The 19,920-nt window shown below is 43.1% G+C and overlaps 1 protein-coding gene across 3 annotated transcripts in view; it reads left to right on the top strand.

Annotated features, from left to right (window-relative positions):
* The first annotated feature begins 313 nt into the window (after positions 1–313).
* C3H4orf45 (chromosome 3 C4orf45 homolog) overlaps positions 314–19,920 on the top strand; it is a 115,126-nt gene continuing 95,519 nt past the window's right edge. The window contains exon 1 of one of the 3 annotated variants that reach the window (XM_032898219.1): positions 314–478. In XM_032898219.1, the coding sequence (XP_032754110.1) occupies positions 418–478 (61 nt within the window). In that variant the 5' untranslated portion in view covers positions 314–417. The remainder of the gene's footprint in view (positions 479–19,920) is intronic. The other 2 variants (XM_032898218.1, XM_032898220.1) reach the window with 2 other exon arrangements.

The following is a 19,920-nucleotide window of genomic DNA, read 5'->3' as shown; positions in this document are numbered from 1 at the left end:
AGGGCAAGCACCCTGTATCTTAGGGGTGATCATGCTTTGTATTTTTCTTTCTTTGTTCCCTATAACTTGTCCCTCTAGGACATTCTTTAGAAATGCTGAGAAACATGGGCGATAGAGCCTGGTAGGCTGTCTTAGGACATTGTGGACAAGAGCCTTCTGATTGGTTGTAGGCAAACAAGGGGCAGAGGTGGTGGGATGCAGCTCTTGGGCATACTCCAGTTCTGTCTGCTCTAGGGAACTGGAATTCAGAACTCTGGCTCTGGAACATCTGCTCAAGTCATAAAGCATCCTTGGCAACCACCCAGCCAAGTTCACAGACAGGGAGAGCAGAGACACGGTCCTTGCCACTTACTGGTGCACTCACTGTTCTGAGGACATTCAGGCAGTAATTGCAGCAAAGAAATTTAAACTTCAGCCATGGCTTTGTCACACCGGGAGCCACTCTCTGAGACGGTGGGAAAGCGCATGGTCATCACAGGTGAGCAGAGCATGTCTTCATTTTCTCAGAAATCTTAAGTGGTCGCAAGTGGTCGCCCTCACATAAAGGGGCGACAGTGAAATAATCACATGACTGTGCCCGTCATGGATACATTGTAGCTATCAACAGGTCATTGTAGCCACTGTCAGTCTACCAAAGCTAACTTGGTAAAAACGAAGGTTTTCTACAGCATAATCATGATTAGTGTATGGAAAACTGCTTGGTGTTAATAAAAAGTATCGTGATCAAGGCTGGAGAGATGGCTCAGCAATTAAGAGCACTGGCTGCTCTTCCAGAGGTCCTGAGTTCAATTCCCAGCAACCACATGGTGGCTCACAACCATCTGTAATGGGATTTGATGCTGGCTCCTGGTGTGTTTGAAGACAGCAACAGTGGTGCTCATATAAAATAATAATAATAATAACAATAACAATAATAATAATAATAGTCTCTTGGTCAAATTTCCACTATTAGTGATTTAGATGTCCTACATCTTTTACAACTGAACCCATTTTATGGATAGTAATTTGAACAAAATTAAATAGGTTACTTTTAAAATAAATGTAAAATTCTAAGCATTATTCTATGTTTTTGTTGGTTTTTTGGGGGGCGGGGCTGGCTGGCCTGGAGCTCTTTCTGTAGACCAGGCTGACCTTAATTAAATTAATTAGTGTGCCTCTTGAGTGCCAGGATTAAAAGCTTACATATTACACTAAACAAAGAAAAAAAGATTGCTTTATTTTATTTTATTGTTTTAAAGAAGAAAGATGTGCTTTAACACTCATAAAATTGTTGGATTATATTTTATTCTTTTAACTTACACTTTCAATGATTTTGGCGCTCTCTCTCTCTCTCTCTCTGTGTATGTGTGTGTGTGTGAAGTTATAATCAAATCTAAAAACAAACCATAAAACATGACGAATTATGTCAAAGTCCTGCGGACACAAAGCAAATTTCCATCATATTTCCTTTATTTTATCTTTTTCCCCTCCCAATTCTAAGCATATCTAACAACCTTGCAGAAAACAATTCACTGCTCATTTATTGTGGGCGCATGTGTGTCTTTTATCACTGGTCTCATCCACTTCTGTCTTGTAAATCTTTTGGAGCCGACAGAACCAACTTTTCCAGTCTTAGAGCTTATGTGAAAGGTCTCCTTCGCTCCTGGCTTGCTTCACAACAGGCAGAGCATAGCAACCAGAATAAAGCCAGCAGCCCTTCACCCCCCCTCCACAGAACAGCTGGCTCAGGATGGGCGCAGAGCTACAGATTGTCCAGGTAACTTCAGAAGTGACAAACCAAGATAAAGCTGAGGCCTGTGTAAACAAACTGGCTTGGGCGGGTGTGAGTCTGCAGTAGTCAAGAACTCACATGGAGGCCTGAGGAATGAATGCTTCTGGATGTTCCCTCCTGTGTCAGAAATCTGTCCTACTGTCCAGTCTCTTTAACTAGTCTTTTAAAGGACAGGTAGGAGGGGTTGTCTGTGTTTTACAGGAAATTTATGATGTACAGAACATTTGCATATCCCACTACAGCTTCCTCAATTATCTAGTGTTGAGGGTTCAATCCAGGGCTTTGCGAACACTAAGCCCATGATTTAACCCCAGCTCTCTTCAGCTGAGAACTTTTCGTTAGCAGGGTAACTTGTTACAATTCCTGAGTCAATAGCAATGAATTATTATTAACTAAAATGTTAAAATGCACACTTTATTCAGACGTCCTTAGTCCTACCTAATGTCCTTTTCTATTCCACATGGCGTTTAGCTGCCACACCTCCCAGGAGTCCATGGGCTGTGTAAATTTATAAGAATCTTCTTGCTTAGATCTGGTCAGTTTTAGAGTACATATAGGTGTGTGTGTGTATGTGTGTGTGTGTGTGTGTGTGTGTGTGTGTTATTTAGGAGAGATATCACACAGGAAAAGTGACATTGTTGTACAAATATGTAAACCTGACTTGTATTGTGGATACTGACCATAGGTATCCCTTGGAAGTGGAAGTTGGTAAGTGATGATGTCATTTCTTCTCCCCTCTCACTACTGTGCACCCTCTACTTTTCCTCGAGGCTGAAGCATTTGCACACATTATCTGAAACACCTCTGCACCAGAGAGTTATCTCCTCATCGTTTCACTGATTCACCATTTACATTCATATGAACTCATGAATATTCATACTTTGGGCTCGGCTCGGATGCTAATCAATTGGTGTTGCAAAGTCGGTCCAGCTTTGGCTACTGTGCTCTTTCTGCTGCCCGCTGTGCCCACCTTGGCACACCGTGATGAGGAATAGGGCTGGTTGACTTATATTCTGCCTCCTCTCCCTCTGGCTCTAGTCCTAGAATCGACTGTTCTCTTTGTTTCTTTTATCAGGTGCCATGGGTGACCATTGGCTGTTGGAAGGTAGTCTCTTTCGGACAGTTAGAATGACAGAACAAGGAAATATGTCTGTACATGCTAACTTGCATCCATATATGCTAAGTATATATCTATAGATAATGCTGTGTATACACCAACCATCTGTGTCTATATTAAGCTCCGGATGAGTAAATGGAGTGTGTGGACAGGCTCTCTCTATGTAGTCTAGGCTGACCTTGAACTCACAATCCTGATTCTTTTAGCCTTCTTGTAGTCTATAACTGCTTTCAGGACTGTCTCTTTCCCTGGGTTCATGGCTGGCTAAACTCAGGTTCTTTGTGGCTGTTCTTCTCAGGTCCCTTTGTCAGCTCACTTTTAAACACTGTTCCCTTCTAACATGATGCCCACCCAATGCCCTCTGACTTGATTTCTTTCTTTTTATTTCAATAATTTATTTATTTTTATTCTCTTTAATCTCAATTGAAGACCACTCCTTCCTCTATTGTCAGTCCTACCCTTACACCCCATTACTACCTCCCCTTGTCTGAGGAGAGGTAGTAACAACCCCCGCCCCGCGCCCGCCTTGGGTACCACCCTACCCTGGACATCTAGTTCCAATAGGACTAAGCACATCTTCTCCCACTGAGGCCCAACCAGGTAGTCCAGGTAGGAGAAGAGGATCCAATGGCAGGCAACAGAGTCAGAGACAGCCCCCACTCCAACTGTTAGGGAACCTACATGAGATCAAGCTGCACACCTGCTACATATGTGTAGTGGGCCTAGGTTCCACTATTCAAGGCTCTTTGGTTAGTGGTTCTGTCTCTGTGAGTTCCCATGGGTCTAGGTCAGTTCACTCTGTAGGTCTTCTTGTGGTGTCTTTGACTCAATCCTATTCCCAACTCTTCCATAAGACTCCTCGAGCTCCACCTGATGTTTTGATTGTGGGTCTTTGCCTCTGTTCCCATCGGCTGCAGAATGAAGCCTCTTAGAAGACAGTTATGCTAGGCTCCTGTCTGCAAGCATAGCATAGTATCGTTAATAGTGTTAAGGGTTGGATCTCTTACACGGCATGAATCTCACGTTGGGAGCCCTCTGATTTCTACAGAGGGACAAAATGAAACTCTTCCCCACTGATGACCCACTCCAGAGGAGTCACTGTCTTAGCAAAACCTGTAATTGGATTTGAGGCCTGTGAGGGCTTGTGGGAAGAACTGCCAGTCTCTTTCTACCAGAGCCACCAGGCTGACCTTTTTCATAAGGCTTCTGCCTTCCTCCCCTGCAGGCACTGAGGTGGGCCGGTTACTTCTAGGGCATCTCCCTCCTTTCCTGCCCCTTCCTACCGTCCTGTGACCCTGTGAAGTTTCAAAGCTCTTCCTTTCTCTCTCTCTTTGTAATTGAGCCTTTATTTCCTTTCGTTAACACTATTTTTATTCTTTGAGAATTTTATACAATGCATTTTGAACATATTCACACACACTCCCCAATAGCTTTGACATTTCTTCCTTTGTGTTTCCTTTCCTCTAACAGTCCAGTCTGTGTTGCCCAGCTAGTTTGGGGAGTGGTTTTCTGTCCTGGCATGCAGTTGACCTACCAGGGGTCACAGCACCTCAAAAAAAAAAAAAAAAAAAAAAAAAAAAAGCTGACTTTCCTCTGCCAGCAGCTATTAAATGTCAGTAGCTCCTCTCTGCTGGGTAATTAACACAGAGACCCTTACCTGGTCAATGAGAAGATAATAAGAGACTACGGAGAGCTCAGTCCTAAAGTAAGTCTATTTTCCTTTCCTCTCCTTCACCGAGTCACGCGGGGGCTGTTTCTAACCCTCAAGATGAGTTTTAATCTTGTGTCTAACAGTAATTCTTTCCCCTGGGGTCATTCTGGCCACTTCCTTTGGCTTATCTCTGAGTCTCAACTGCAGTGTGAGAAACGTGCTTCCCTCCTCACTGCCATTCCATTCACGCCCAGGATCCACATCTGTTATTAACTGGTCCTGTGGGCAAAACTTCCCCAGCCAAGTACGGCGTGCCCTTACAGCTCCTTTAGCCTCTGTTCTCGCAAACTCTCCTCATTTCTAGCTACTAGGGTTAGCAGTTTTTCTTCTCCAGCCCCCTTGCTGAATTGTCCCCTACATGTGTAGTATGGGTTTTGTTGGTTTCCAGTCTGAATACGACCTCAGATCATCCTCCTCGCATTTCCCAAGTCATTTTTTTATTGTTATACATTAAATTGTCACTTTATAAATGTTAGGGTTTTTTTTGGGAGGGGGCAAACTCTTAAGGATACCTTAAGTATATCTACTGCACAGAAGCATACTGAACAGTTTTAACTGACTAAAAATTCCCTTTGCCTCGTTCATTTTTTTCTCTTTTCTTGCATTCCTGGCAACTGCTGATAGTTTTACTCTTCAGTCTTGCCCTCAAGCCAGAGTTAGGTAGGAGGATTCCCTTATCCCACAGGTTTAGGACCACCCTATCTATTTATATAGTTTATAGACAAAATGTGAAACCCTGCCTGCAAACCAAACAAAAATGTAAAATAAGCCAGCAAGCAAGCAAACTCCCACACTCGGAGGCATGTATTATAACCTTGCCCGTTCTATAACGTCCCAGAGCTGGAACCACACCCTATGTGCGCTTGTTAGACTGGTGTCTTTTTTTCATTACACGAATAAAAGGGCTTTCATGGCTCAGTGGCTGATTTTTTTTTCTCCCCAAATTACTGAATAATATTACTCTGTAAAGCAACTCTTCCTTTTGCTAATGCATTCACCTTTTAAGGGCTCTTTTCCAGGCTGGGGCACTTGTGAATGGAGCCTCTATAAACATCTGTGTTCATGCTTTTGGCTAGATGTATTTTCAAGTCAATTTCAAAAATCTCTAGCTGCGTAGTTTGTGCATCAAATCTTAGCTTCTGTTCTAATTAGCTTTGCATTGCTGTGATAAACACCGAGACCAAAAGCACCTTGGGGACGGGAAATGATTTATTTGGATTATATATCCAAGGTCTTATTCCATCACTGAGGGAAGACAGGGTGGGAATTCAAGGCAGGAACCTGGAGGCAGAAACTGAAGCAGGGAGCATGGAGGAGTGCTGCTTACTGATTTGCTCTCCATGGCTTGCTCAGCCTGCTTCCTTACATAACTGAGAACCACCTGCCCTGTGCTAGCACAACTCACCCTGGTCTGTGTCTCCCACATAAATCAAGAAAGTGCCCTACAGACGTGCCTACAGGCTACTCTGATGAATCAGTTTCTCCACTGAGGTTCCTCTGCTCCGAGCTAACATCCGCACACACCAACAGAAAGTAAAACAAACCACAACAAAAATCCAACCAGTACAGCTTCGTAAGCAGTGGCCCAACTATCTTCTAAGTTCACTCTGCCATTTTGTGTGTCCATTAGCCGGGACACACATTTAGCTCTCGCGTCCTGGTAAGCACGTGGGACTCCGTTATTTTTTCTTTTAACTATCTTAGCAGATGTGCAGTTGCTCTGTGAATTCATAATTCTCTACCAGTCAGCAATGCTACGCATATTTCCATATAGTTAATTGCTGTCTCTGCCTTCCTCGGTGTCATAGAGTCAAGTTTGCCCAATTTACAGTAAGTGGGGGCAGTTTTGGTTTCTTATCAGTGAGTCAAGAATTTTCCATGTATCTTGGATAAATTTCCTTTATTAAACCACTGTTGCATAAGATCCCGTCCAGTCCTCATGGGACTTGTCTCTAATATGCTGTTAATTTATTACCAAACCAAAGAGCGCACTGTCAGGACTGAAAAGATGGCTCTGTGGTTAAGGGTACTTGCTGCTAAACTCATTAACAAAATGAGCAGTTTGCTCTTGTTGGGCGAGAGCCACTGTGGAAGGGGGTGTAGATTCTGGACCACTGCAGAAATGCTAGTTAAAATAGGACCTAAATAACCTGCTTTCCAGTGAGACCCTGGTGTAGTTTTAATGAAAACCTGTTCTCCAAAATGACCTCGCCACATACCGTTAGGTACATGGGAACCATAAGAAAGGAAGGCTGCTGAAGCAAGACATGGATCTCAGGAGCAGATGCTCTAAGTACAGATGGGATACGATGGGCTCGGGTAATTTTCAAGGATATATACCCCACTCTCTTGAATCGAGGCACTGCTAGTCAGTAGCACATATTGAGGGTTAACATAGACAGTCCAAACATAGTCATCTTCTCCAAAAGTCCCATAAATGACCACATTGCCAAGGGCTGTGACTGACAGCCAGAGGTCTGGTTAAACCTTTCGTCTTGTAGGCAATCTTATAGGACGTGGCTAATGAGAGGGTTCTTAGAAGTTATCTTCCTTCAAACCAGGTGTGTGCCTCCAGGACAGGTCGATCGGCACCTCATGTCGCCCCTTCAGAAGTGCAGTGTTCTTTAGAACACTGGAGTTCACCAGTCAAAGGGGAGTTCTATCCTGAAACCAGGGGGGTAGAGATTTATTACATACTGGAAAAGGTCCATCCAACCGGGTAATCTGCGAGTGATTAGAGACTTGAAAACTCAAGTAATGATGAATTGTTCATGTCCAAAGAACCTGTATATCATACCACTCTCAGACCCCAAAGTTGTAGGTTTTATGGGTCATTCAGATGACAGGAACACACCTGTTTTGACCCTGTATGGAAGATGATATCCCAGTTAAAAAGAGGACAAATAGGACACCTAAAAGACCAGTTTCACTAGACTGATACTTTAAACTTATGTAATACATTTAACAACCAGATAGTTTAAAATAAACTTTGACATAATTAGCCAGTTTGTTTTGTAATTACTAATCCTAGACCTTAGAAACTTTAATATCATGTATAATATCTTTAAGTCTCATTCTCTATACACTTTAAATAACTGACTCAGACCTTTATAACTTGTAAAAGCTTTCTAGTTTATTATATATCCATGTTGATCTATATCTAGTCTATGTATTATTTTTATCATTTATCCTTGTAACATTTTTTAAAATACCATGAGATTTTACAGTCATACAGAAAGATCTCCTCTTCTGTTTTTTATGTAACATTGACTGGGATGGCCTGTATTGACATTTCATTTTTTAATATTTATTTGTGATTGTTTAAGCCAGATAGTAGACAGTAGGAAGGTTGCTGCTGTTAACATAGAGGAGATATGCAAAGGTATACACATAAGTTATTCTTATCTAAAGGGAGGGCAATTCTCTCAGAGGAAATATGTATTCTGGAGGGGAAGCAATCAACTCGTTAAGACCTAGCCGTGCTGACCCAAGCTCTTCAGTGGCGGCAGCTATAATTATCCTTTGATTTTCTGTGAAATCTCTCTATCTCAGAGCGTTAGCTCTCTTTGTTAGTGTGAGTGCAATGTATAGTGTAAAAACTGTATCAGAATCAAAACAAACATTAAAATGTAAACATTTTTTTTAGCTCAAAGAAGCAGAGCCCATAAGTAAATAAACAAACAAAAGACAGATAATCAAAAAATAATGGCTGTTCTTAAAGAGGACCTGAGTTCCTTTCCTAGCATCTACACGGCAGTTCACAAGCCTCTATAACTCCAGTTATGGCGTCCTGTGACCAGATACTGCACACATCTGGTGCACACACATATATGCGAACAAGACACTCACATGTGTAAAGTATAATTAAGTAATCTTTGGGTTAGGGACACTGGCTACTCTTCTAGAGGACCCAGGCTCAATTCTAAAAACCCACATGGAGGGTAACTATCTGTAACTCCAATTCCAGGGGATTTGAAGCCCTCTTCTAGTCTCTGGGGACCCCAGGCATATGTATAGTACACAGGCATACGTGCTGATAAAATGTACGTACATAAACATACCATTATATCTTTCTTTTTTAGATAGATCATTGTGTTTCCTAGGAGACCTACAATTTTATATTTTCATTTAGGTCTCTGACTGATTTTGAAGCTATTTTTGTCCCCATTACACTTTGTATTTCCTGCAGTCAATCCAGTTCTTCCTTTCTTTAAGTCAATGTTAGTCACTGTCACTGCTGACAATGTAAGAAGAAACTTCTTGGACACTTGAGATCTTTTTGAATTTATCAGTCCATACTCAGTTTCCTATACACTCACCTACATTCACACACGTGAACACACATGGCAAACACACAGTAAAGCAATCACTTCACTGAGCCAGCTCCTAAAACCTTTTTTCTAACATTTACTTTTATTTATGAAAAACAGAATTAGCAAACAGGCACATAATTCGTATTAATGACATGAGCTTTAAGGGCTTATATGTAATATAATGAATAATGTATTTAAGCTAAGTAATATTAAAAAATCACTTTAGTTATTTTGAAAGGATGTATAAATCTTTTCATATTAGCTTTTGAAATTTCTACTATGAATAAAATGTATGCCAATGATCTCTTACCTATCACCCACATTCAATGGCTTTCAAAATTTTGCCATATTTAGCCTATACATTGGTTTCTTTTACCAAAATATTTTAGAGCAAAATACAGATATAGCATTTTTGCCTCTCTAAAAGTTATGAAACTATTCTTACATAACCTCAGTCCCGTGATATCAGTTAATACAATTAGCAATTATTCTTCGACATTGTATAATAACCACTCCATAAGTAAATTTTTCTAATTGTCATTAATTGTAGTTTTAAGGGCTGGGGAGACGGCCGAGTGGATAAAGTGCTGGCTGAGCAAACATGAAGACCTGAGTTTGGATTCCCAGCACCAGGCTTGGGGTGGACATATATAACACTAACACGTGTTGGGTGGATAGAGGCGCATAGGTCTTTGGAGCTCTCGGGGCCACTAGTCAAGCCAATCAGTGAGCTCCAGGTTCAATGAGAGATCCTGACTCAAAAGCAATAAGGTGGGGCTGGAAAGATGGCTTCCCTGATAAAGTATAAGGGCGAGGCCCTGGGGCTAATCCCCAGAACCCATGCAAAACCTAGATCTATTTCTTGAGCATCTGTAATCCAGGCCCTTATAGGGTAATGAAGCCTGGCAAAGCCTGGAAGCTAGAAATCCTGCTAGCCTAGTGGGCCAGCTGTCCCATGAAAGGAAAAATCACAAAGAGGTGCTGGCTCCAAAAAAGGGGAAAGGCAAGAGCTAGCACCAGAGGCTGTTTCTGACTTACACATGTGTGGTAAGGCACGTGTGTACCTGCATTCACACACTTAAATGCAGGTGGTAAGCACACACACACACACACACACACACACGAGAGAGAGAGAGAGAGAGAGAGAGAGAGAGAGAGAGAGAGAGAGAGAGAGAGGAGAGAGGAGAGAGAATCAGGTGGAGCACTCTAGAGAAAGGTACCCAGCATGGACCTCTGACCTCCACTTGCCTGTCACACACAAACACAAATGCATGGCACACATATATCTCCATAATTGATTATGAGAATAGGGATCCAAAGAAAGCCTGCCCGAGGTGCACAGCTCACCTCTACGTCTTTTCAAGGCTTGCAGTTGTCTGTCCTTTCTCCCACTACTTACTAATTGCGGCAGAAACTGGCTTGAGTGTCCATGACAACCATCTCACATCCTAGGCTTGTCACTTGCTTCCCTGATATGTCATTTAACTTGGCACTTTATCCTATGTAAACCGAATTTGCCTCTAGAGCTCCAATTACAACCAGCTTCAGCTCTTGAGGAATATTAGTTATGCTGTCATTTACATCTTGAAGATCCTCCACATGTCCAAGTGAAAGATCCAGTCTATGGGGTGGCACCATTAGGAGGCAGTGGAACTTTTATTTCAAATATCAAATCAGTGGAAGAGAAAAACAAACTTAGAGGTATGCTCACATAGCTTCAGCTGTGCAAGTTTTGGCAAAGACTGTGTAAAAAACATAACTGGGTATTTACAGATAGAATAAAATTGGATTCATAACACAAAATCAATCAAAAATAGATCAAAGACTTCAACTAAATATTGAAAATTCTAGAATGTAGATTAAATACTTGAAGGTATAGGTAAGATGTCTCTGGAAAGAACTCTAACAGCACGAAATAATCTTATAAATTCACAAATAGGATCACATGAAATTGAAAAGCTGCTTCTGTACAGTAAAAGAAACAACCACCAGAGAGAGAAGCAGCCTGTGGAATAGCGTGGAGTAGGGGAAATCTCTCAACCACTCATCAGAGGGAGAAAGAATTTTTTTAAACATTTAAAACCCAAATAACTTTGATCAGCTAGCCTGAATAGCCTAAAGAACTGAATAGACAGTTCTTAGAAGAAGAACTACAAATGGCTGATAAATACTTGAGAAGTATTCAACATCTTAGCCATCAGGAATATGCAAAATACCATAGTCTTTGTTGGGGTGGGGGAACATACATGGACGCTAACGCATGAACATGGAACTCAGAGGAAAACCTGCAAAAGCTGGTTTTCTCCTTCCACCATGCGTGTCCCAGGGATTGAACTCAGGTCTTTAAGCTTGGTGGCAAACACCTTTGCCCGCTGAACCGTCTTGCTCACCCAAGTTTTGGTTATTGAAACAGGATCTCCCTGGGTTGCCTATGGAATTAATATGGAATTCGTTACGCGCTCTAGGCTGGCCTGACTTTGCAAACTTCCTGTGCTCCGTCATGAACTGACACTTTCTGCCTCAGCCTCCCATGCTAGGATCACAGATATGTCCCATCATGCCTGGCTTACAAATACATTCTTTACAAGATTGTTTGTCTCATGAATTTCCACTTGACCCAAAATAAAGCTAGGTATTAAACAGTGAATATGGGACACTAAAAAACCCCTAAGCAGCGTATGCTGTGGTTGCGTACCTATAGTCTCCATCACACCACTCCTGCAGAAAAGAGATTGGAAGAGTATCTGAGCCCAGGGTTTAAAAAACAGCCTAAGCAACATGGAAAGGCCCAGTCAGAAAAATTCACGAATAATCAACTAAGTACAGAAGCACAGGAGCAGACGATCTAGTTTAACCTGACATTGTTCCTGAAGCCCCCACTATTCAGAGTTCAGAACTGCGGAATCGTTTACCCAGCCTAGTTCACAGAGAATGGAAGCCTCTGCCTGGCCTCTTGTGTCCGGGTTGTTTGTGTGCATAATACCCAGACTGCAGGCTTAGTAAAAAAGCTAACACATTTAGTCAGCCATAGTCTGTGTAGGAGGAAACCAGTGTATGGAAGGCAGGAGTACTGCAGCGCTCCCCCTTTCTAAAAGGGTGGCCATTGCATATGACCTGTGTTAGAAGCAAATAAGCCCCAGAAGCCTCTAGGAAAGGGGCAGGAGCTAGTGTGCTGGGAAGGGGTAAAGGAGACCCAAGTGTACATGTAATTTTCAAGAGTATTGCTCCATTAGCCTGAGTTTCAGTCCTATTTATTCATCTCTTTTGCCCTGTGAAACTGTCACACTAATAGTTATGTCTCAAATCCAATTATTTTAAAAATAGAACATGACTTCACACAGAATTGCCGGTGGTTTCCTGTTTGAGGAAGGAGCGAGACAGCTCTCCTGCTACACACACATTTGGCTTAAGTCTCGGGACTTCAGTCCACAAAGGAAAGAGCTCAGATTTCCAAAACGGGATTCACAACGAAGGCTCATACACACTAATGAGCTGAGACGCCAGATTGGTGAAGCTGCATTTTATTTGTTGATATTTAACTTATTTTATACTGTACTCGTCCTGTTGGCATAGTATGTAATTTGCCTTGAGTCATTTGTGCTGTCACTGGAATCTGTGCACAGTGTTCAACTTCTTACCACAACTCTTTGACCAGGGACAACTAAATAAAATAAAAATAGACACAAGGCTGGGGCTGTAGCTCAGTGGTAGGACATTTGCCTAGCATGATTGATAATCCAAGATCCAGCCCAAAAATGGAAAGATGAGGAGGAGCAGGGGGCGGAGGAGAAGGGGGAGGGGGAGGAGGAGGGGGAAGGGGAGGAGGAGGAGGAGGAGGAGGAGAAGGAGGAGGAGGAGGGGGGGAGGAGGAGAGAAAAATTAACAACTTAGTTGGAAATTATTTTTTGATGGGATCCGAGAAGCCGTGCCTTTGAAGCAAGCTTCTGGCTTTCATAATGACACCTGATGACATTTTTTACTCTTGAGGTACTTACTGTAAGACCAAGAGCAGTGAGCTCGTATACTTAATATTTTTCTCCACAAATTTTTCTTTTAGTAAGACACATTATTAGTTTTACAAAAACCTAAGTACCACACCAAAAGACATTACCTGGGGAGTGCCTGCAATTCTAAGTCAATCGCTACACCTTAAACTGCTGACCTAACCATCACTGATGTGATTTGTTGCCATGGAGCTGAGCAGCATTGACCCAACCCTAGGGGGAGGATGTCTATGGACAAGCTTTTTTGCTTTTTGGTTTTTAAGAATAAATAAACCCCATTATTATACAAGCTAAAGGAAGGGAGGCGAATTCACCTGCCTTTCTGAACCTTTTTCTTGATTTTCCCAAGTGGATACCTTGTAGGTTTTGATGTGTATTGTTTTTTAAGATGTATTTATTTCACATTGTGAGTGTTTTGCTTGCCTGTACGGCTGTGTACTGTGTGCACACTTGGTACTGATGGAGGCCAGGCCAGAGGAGCCCTTTTGAGTCCCTGTAACCAGAGTTACAGATAGTGGTTACAGCTGCCATGTGGGTACTGGGGTCAAACTTAGATCTCCTGTAAGAGCAGCACCTCTGGTAACCACTGAACCATCTCTTTGTTACTCCTCACCTTGTAGGCTTTATAAGAACACTGCCCAATCATGGAGAAACACACTCATGTGATTAGTTTAAATGAACAAAGCATTCCTTGGTTGACACTATGTGCTGGAAAGCTTGTTAGTAAAATACAAAGACACACAACGTTTCTACTGAAGAAGTAATGACTGAAAATCAGATATTGATTTGAGCCTTTGCTCCTAACCTTCCTGTATTAAATAATAATACTTATTTAATATGAACTTGGTCACTAAAATAGAGAAAATAATTATCTGGGAGAGGAAAATGCTAAGGTGAAGACACACAATACAAAATCTAACAACAAACAAACAAACAAACAAACAACAACAACAAAACTAGGAGTTTTTTTCCCTCTTTTACTTTTTGAGACAAGGCCTCATGTGTAGCCTTGAACTCACTGTGTCACTGAGCTACTTTGAACTTCTCATCCTCCTGGCTGGGCCTTCTGAGTGCTTGCTGTGCAGGCATTGTCTCCCATGCCTTGACTGTATGTGGAGCTGTACAAGGCTGGACCGGCACTCTTCCAGCACAGCCAATGTTCCAACCCCTCCTTTCCCCTTAAGAGCCAACCAAGTGCACTTTCTCTTTTAAAACCTGAAGTCCCACGCACTTTTTGTTTGTTTTGCGACAGCTGGCTATGTCCTGGAACTCTAAAGATCTACCTGTCTCAGCCTACCAAGTTCTGGGATTTAAGCTATACACCACCACATTCGACCTTCCTAAGTATTTTTAATGGGCAAAGGAATGGGGAAAAAAAACCAAACCCTAAGATGATCTAAGCTACTGGTTTTATGTCCTCCATGTGACTTCGATTCCTGCAAGCCTACAAGCCCAGCTGTAGCCAGGCTTCCAGTGGTGCCTCTGGTCTCCTCTCAGGGTTCACACAGAGTAGAGTACAGGGGACTCAAACAATCCCAGTTCGCTGTACACCTACTATGTGACCTTGGACAGGATGTTATGTCCTGCAGCACCAGTTATCATCTGCAATAAGGTCCTGAGCTAATCGTGCTAGCACGTGCTGAGCTCTGAGTACATGTTGACTTGTCTATCATCTGACACGTATCACTAGTGACTCACGTGAGCACCTGACTATCAGGCCCGAAGATAGATGATTTGTGATGCTGTTAGGGACTTCACAAATACATTCCTTACCATATGATTGCAAGAAGATGGAAGGAAAACAGACTCCATTAAAATATCTTAGGAAAGAAAGGCAGGCTTTAGACTCTTGGTTGATGGAAATCCTCCCGTCTTCTAGTCGGGAAGAATACGGCGATGTCTTTAGGGTGTTCAGGGTGAGATGACATCTCCTATAGGCAACATCTTGCCTCCACTCTGGATCCATTTCCTTTCTTTCTTTTCTTCCGGGGATAAAACCAACACATGCAGAACCCTATGTGCTGCCCGTAATCCCAGTCAATTTCAGTCACAGTGAGGGATAAGGAATAAAACATCTTGTCTTGCTAGCCCCAGTTTCTGGAAATTATCTCAAGACAGGTAGATCCTTTCCCCACACCTATTAAAAGTGTCAAAAAGGCTTTATTGACCACAGTTAATGCCTTTTCAAAAAGCATACCCCATGGATCATCTGTCAGGGATAGACTGCTGACATTTTCAAGAATATTGGCACTGAAGGAGATGTCAAATCAGTGAAGTGTTTAGATCATTTATTTGGGGTAACACTTTCCAAAGTAAAGATAATTTGTGGGTAAGCACACAGTAGCAGGAATTAAAGTAGCAATGTACCATGGTTGAGGACCAAGGGCATATGAACTTTATTGGTTTTTTTTTCCAGTGTAATCTCTTAAATAAAATTATAAACTTTATTGGAGGTCAAAATGCAGATGTTGGCCCAGCAGAGCATCACAGAGGACAAAGGCACTTTGTGAAGCCTGAGGGTGTGAATTCCATCCCAGGAATGCAGATGGTAGAAAGAGAGGCCCTATCTCCACAAGCTGTCCTCTGATCTCCTTGCATAGGCACACACACGTGTGCGCGCGCGCACACACACACACACACACACACACACACACACACACACACACACACGAGTGAACAGATGTAAGAAAAATAGGAACAGCAGTATTATCTCCCTGTGAGTTAATATAAAAAGGATTAATTTGACTCTTGCAGCCTGGGGTTTGATCTTATTAGTCTATAATCCTGTCCATTTTACCCTAGGAACCGATTAATCATTTATTTACTAAAAAGTAAATGTGTGTATGTATGTGTGTCATATATATATATATATATATATATATATATATATATATATATATAGAGAGAGAGAGAGAGAGAGAGAGAGAGAGGAGAGAGGAGAGAGAACACAGATATGTTTTAAGAACTGTCAAAACTGGACGCAGGAGAGATGGATCAGCAGTTAAATGTACTGGCTGTTGTGCAGAGGACTAGGACCTGTTTTCCATCACCACACGGAGGCTTATATCTATCTATAACTCCAATTCCAGAGGATCCGGAACCCTTTTCTGGCTTCCACGGGCACCAGATGCACCTACACACAGTACCCGTGTGTAAATGCAGCTGAAACACTCATACATAAAATAAAAATGAATGAACCATGTTTAGAAACACTGGGGTTGTACGTGTGGCTGTTGTAAGTGACTTAAATATGACTATCTGTAATAAGCTCAGACCCACGCCTGCACTTGCACTACCTTTTCCTAAGGGCCACTCTCCCCTTCCACAATGTTAAATGTACTCTGCTGTGTGCTGACCCATCCGGAAAGCTGCTTCTGCTCCTGTGACAAACAGGATATATGGGCAGATAAAAAAGTTCATTGAGAGGGGTTGGCTCATGTGATGGCAGATGTTGAGAAGTCTTGTGACTTGTGGTCCATCTGAAAGTAGGAAAACCAAGAAAGCCGGTGTTCGTGACCAAACTAGGAAGGCAGCTGCTGGAGGGCCCCAGCAGGGAGCAAGCACGCCTGTACACAGCATTGGTTCTCTTGGGGCCCTCACACTGGAGGGTGTCTTCTTTGTTCAGTCTACCAATTCAAGTGCTAGTCTTTTGCAGACACCCTCACAGACATGCCAAGGAATAATGTCTACCAGCGATTGGAGCATCCTTCTCCCCCAGTCGAGATAGCATGCACGAGATCTCTGCAACAGACTCAGCTAACTGACATTAGAGCCATGCTTCTGCCATATGTGCACATGGTGGGAAACAAAGTTGCCCCAAGAACAATAGGGACTCTCCAAACTCTGCTACCTGAAGAGCACATAGGGGCCAACTCTATCACTCCTTAAAGTCTGCCTTATCTGTAACCAGAAGACCAGAAGGCTTGATTGACCTACAGTCCTTTGGGGTGGGGTGGGGGCTAGGGAGGAGTTTTGCCACATTGTCTCAGTTGGTCTTTAACTACTGACCTCAAGTGATTCCCTAATCTTAGCTGTTGTCTGTTTGAACTACACACAAGACTCCACTGTACCTGGCTCTCAACAGTTAATTTAAAAAGTAATCTAAAAATCCCATGATCTTTTTATTTTTCATATTTTTTGGGGTTTTCGAGATAGGATTTCTTTGTATAGCCTTGACTGTAGGGGCTGGACTCAAACTCAGATATCTATCTGCCTCTGCCCCTGCCCCTGCCCCTGCCCCTGCCCCTGCCTCTGCCCCTGCCTCTGCCCCTGCTCCTGCTCCTGCTCCTGCCCCTGCCCCTGCCCCTGCCCCTGCCCCTGCCCCTGCCCCTGCCCCCTGCCCCTCTGTCCCCCTGCCCCTCTGTCCCTCGGCCCCTCTGTCCCTCTGTCCCTCTGCCCCTCTGCCCCCCTGCCTCTCTGCCCCTCCCCCCCTCTGCCCCTCCGCCCCCCTCCCCCCGCCTCTGCCTCTGCCTCTGCCTCTGCCTCTGCCTCTGCCTCTGCCTCTGCCTCTGCCTCCCGGGTGCTGGGTTTAAAGGCAGACATGAGCCACCACGCCTGATCCACATTTTTTTAAAGAAAGAAATGGGAGCATTTTGCATAATTCAAATTAATGTTCATTATACTATTCTGTAAGTGGTTACATAAAAATGAGATCTACTTCTCAGCCCAAGGAACGATGATGCCAGTGACAGGATAAATAGGAATCTAAGTTGTCAAAACTTAGGCAAACAAAGCAAAGTGAAGAAAGGGAGATTAGTAAACGACTGCTGACAGCATTCCGGCACCATGGATTCTTTGTTCCTGGAAAGGAAATGATTCTGCCCACATCTCTTTTTGTTAAGATTTCTAGATTCTCAAGAGTTCAACTTACAAGCTAAGAAGCTATTAATGCCACTTTTGCACACACACACACAAAGTAGATAAGCTCATCGTACGAGCTAAATTAAAAAAGGAGAAAACAAAAACAAAAACAAAATTAACCCCCCTCCCTTCCCAAACAGGTGATCCCATGATCCTTGGCCCATAGCATTCATTTCATTTTCTGAGGATTTGGTGGCCCTGTGGAAGTCAGGCGACTCCCACTGCTGAGCTGCACCCACCCTTCCGTCACTAGTGTGTGGGCCCTGTGTGCATGCACTCTTTGAGAGGCCCATGTGTCTCCTGGAGAGCTGCCACGGCTTGTTTGCTTGGATACAAAACAAACAGCTGACACAAAACCCAGAGATTGCCTTTTCTCCTTCCCTCTAAGAAGGGGAGTATCCTAGACTCCCTGGGGTGGACCCAAAGTAAATCATAGCATATCATCGCGTTCAAGCCTCTAAGATAAAGATTGGAATGAGTTTGTGGGAAAGTCGTAGAAGATTTGTAAATTCCATCTCCTCTTTGGGGGAGTTGAGATCTGGCCAAATTGTGGACTGTATGTGTGTGTGGCTTTGTGTGAAGAAACGTAAGAAGCTGTTAGTGTTGATGTATGTTTTGTTCAGGAACCCCCATTATCATTGTTCCATGAATGAGTTTCTGCCACATGCATCTGCTGACCCTGGGAGGCCTGAGCCCTGGCTTCAAGAAGCTTCAGTTCACAGAGCAGTACCAGGGAGTGTGGATCTGCCTGTATGGTTTAGAGCTCAGGGATGGAGATGTCTTGGCCCACAAATCTTCGTGTGGAAGGCTTTCTTCTTTGCTCCCTTGTTGTAATTTTCTTTTAATGATCTCAGACGTCAACTCCAGCAGACTAAGAGGCTTACACATAACCTCCACCCTTTAATCCCTGCCCTGGAGAGGCAGAGGCAGGTGAATTTCTTCCAGCCTTATGTAGATAACAGATCTTAGGTCGGCGGGGCTACAGAGTAAGAACCTGTCTCAAAACAAAACAAAGCAAGCAAACAACACCAAAACTAAAAATACCCAAAACACCACCAGAGAAAAACATTATTTCCAAATTAGAGTAGGAATTTGTTCAGTTGTTTCCCTATAATGATATGACAGCAATTAGAACTACACATACAAAATAGCCACATGGTCACTATGCATCCCCTTCCATCACAGAGTGCCTTAATGAAGAGTGTTGGCAGGCTGAACCAGACATGATGTTGTGATTGTGCCCACAGGAAAATTATATATTGTGGGGAAAGTAAGAGCCATCTATTAATCTCTATCTCACAGTTCAGAGAACAGTTCCAGAAAAGAACTAAAGGGAAAAAAAAACCAAACCGCTTACCCCAACATGGCTCAAGGCAGGGGTCCACTCTCCAGAATCTAAACTCTATACCAGGTGAGTGGATAATATTTTGAACAAGTGACTCAAATGCAAAGCCTCTTTAAAAATGGTTTCTAAGCAGCGAGTCCAGCATCCTGCTCATCCTAGCAACCTAGAGAGAATCTTCTGCGTTCAGCAGGTGACTGGTGCTTTCTCAGCCCTCGTCTATCACTGCCCATGCTCATTTCTCCACCTCCTTTCTCTCCTGCAGTTCCAAAGGATGGAAGGACAAGGGTAAAGCTGCAATGAGAATCTCAACCCTTTGCTGGTCTCTGCTTCATTCCCATTGTTACTCAAGAGTACTTAGGGAATCTTAGAGATAGCTTTGAATTCAGTATCAGAACACAGCTGATTAACACACACACACACACAGAGACACACACACACACACACACACACACACACACACACACACACACTCGCCTTTGCAAGCAATGCAGGCCAGATTGCTACCAAAGACACATATGTTGTGATCTAAGTTGACCAACATTCCTGATTGGCTTCTGATGAAGTGAGTTTAGATCATTGACTTTTAAGAGTTAAAACGGGGGTTGGGGATTTAGCTCAGTGGTAGAGCACTTGCCTAGCAAAGAGAAAAAAAAAAGAGTTAAAACAGGAGTAAGTTGGCCACGTTAACACTGACCTTTGTTGCTACCCTGGCCAGGCCAGCCTCTTTGGCTTCAATGCTTCCTCTGGAAACCACTGAGATGAACCCAAGCAGGATGGGCTGGGATGGCCTTCCTTGGTG

The sequence above is a fragment of the Rattus rattus genome, chromosome 3 (assembly GCF_011064425.1).
Source record: "Rattus rattus isolate New Zealand chromosome 3, Rrattus_CSIRO_v1, whole genome shotgun sequence".
In the NCBI taxonomy this organism is placed as follows: Eukaryota; Metazoa; Chordata; class Mammalia; order Rodentia; family Muridae; genus Rattus; species Rattus rattus.
This window is presented reverse-complemented; position numbering and strand designations above follow the sequence as displayed.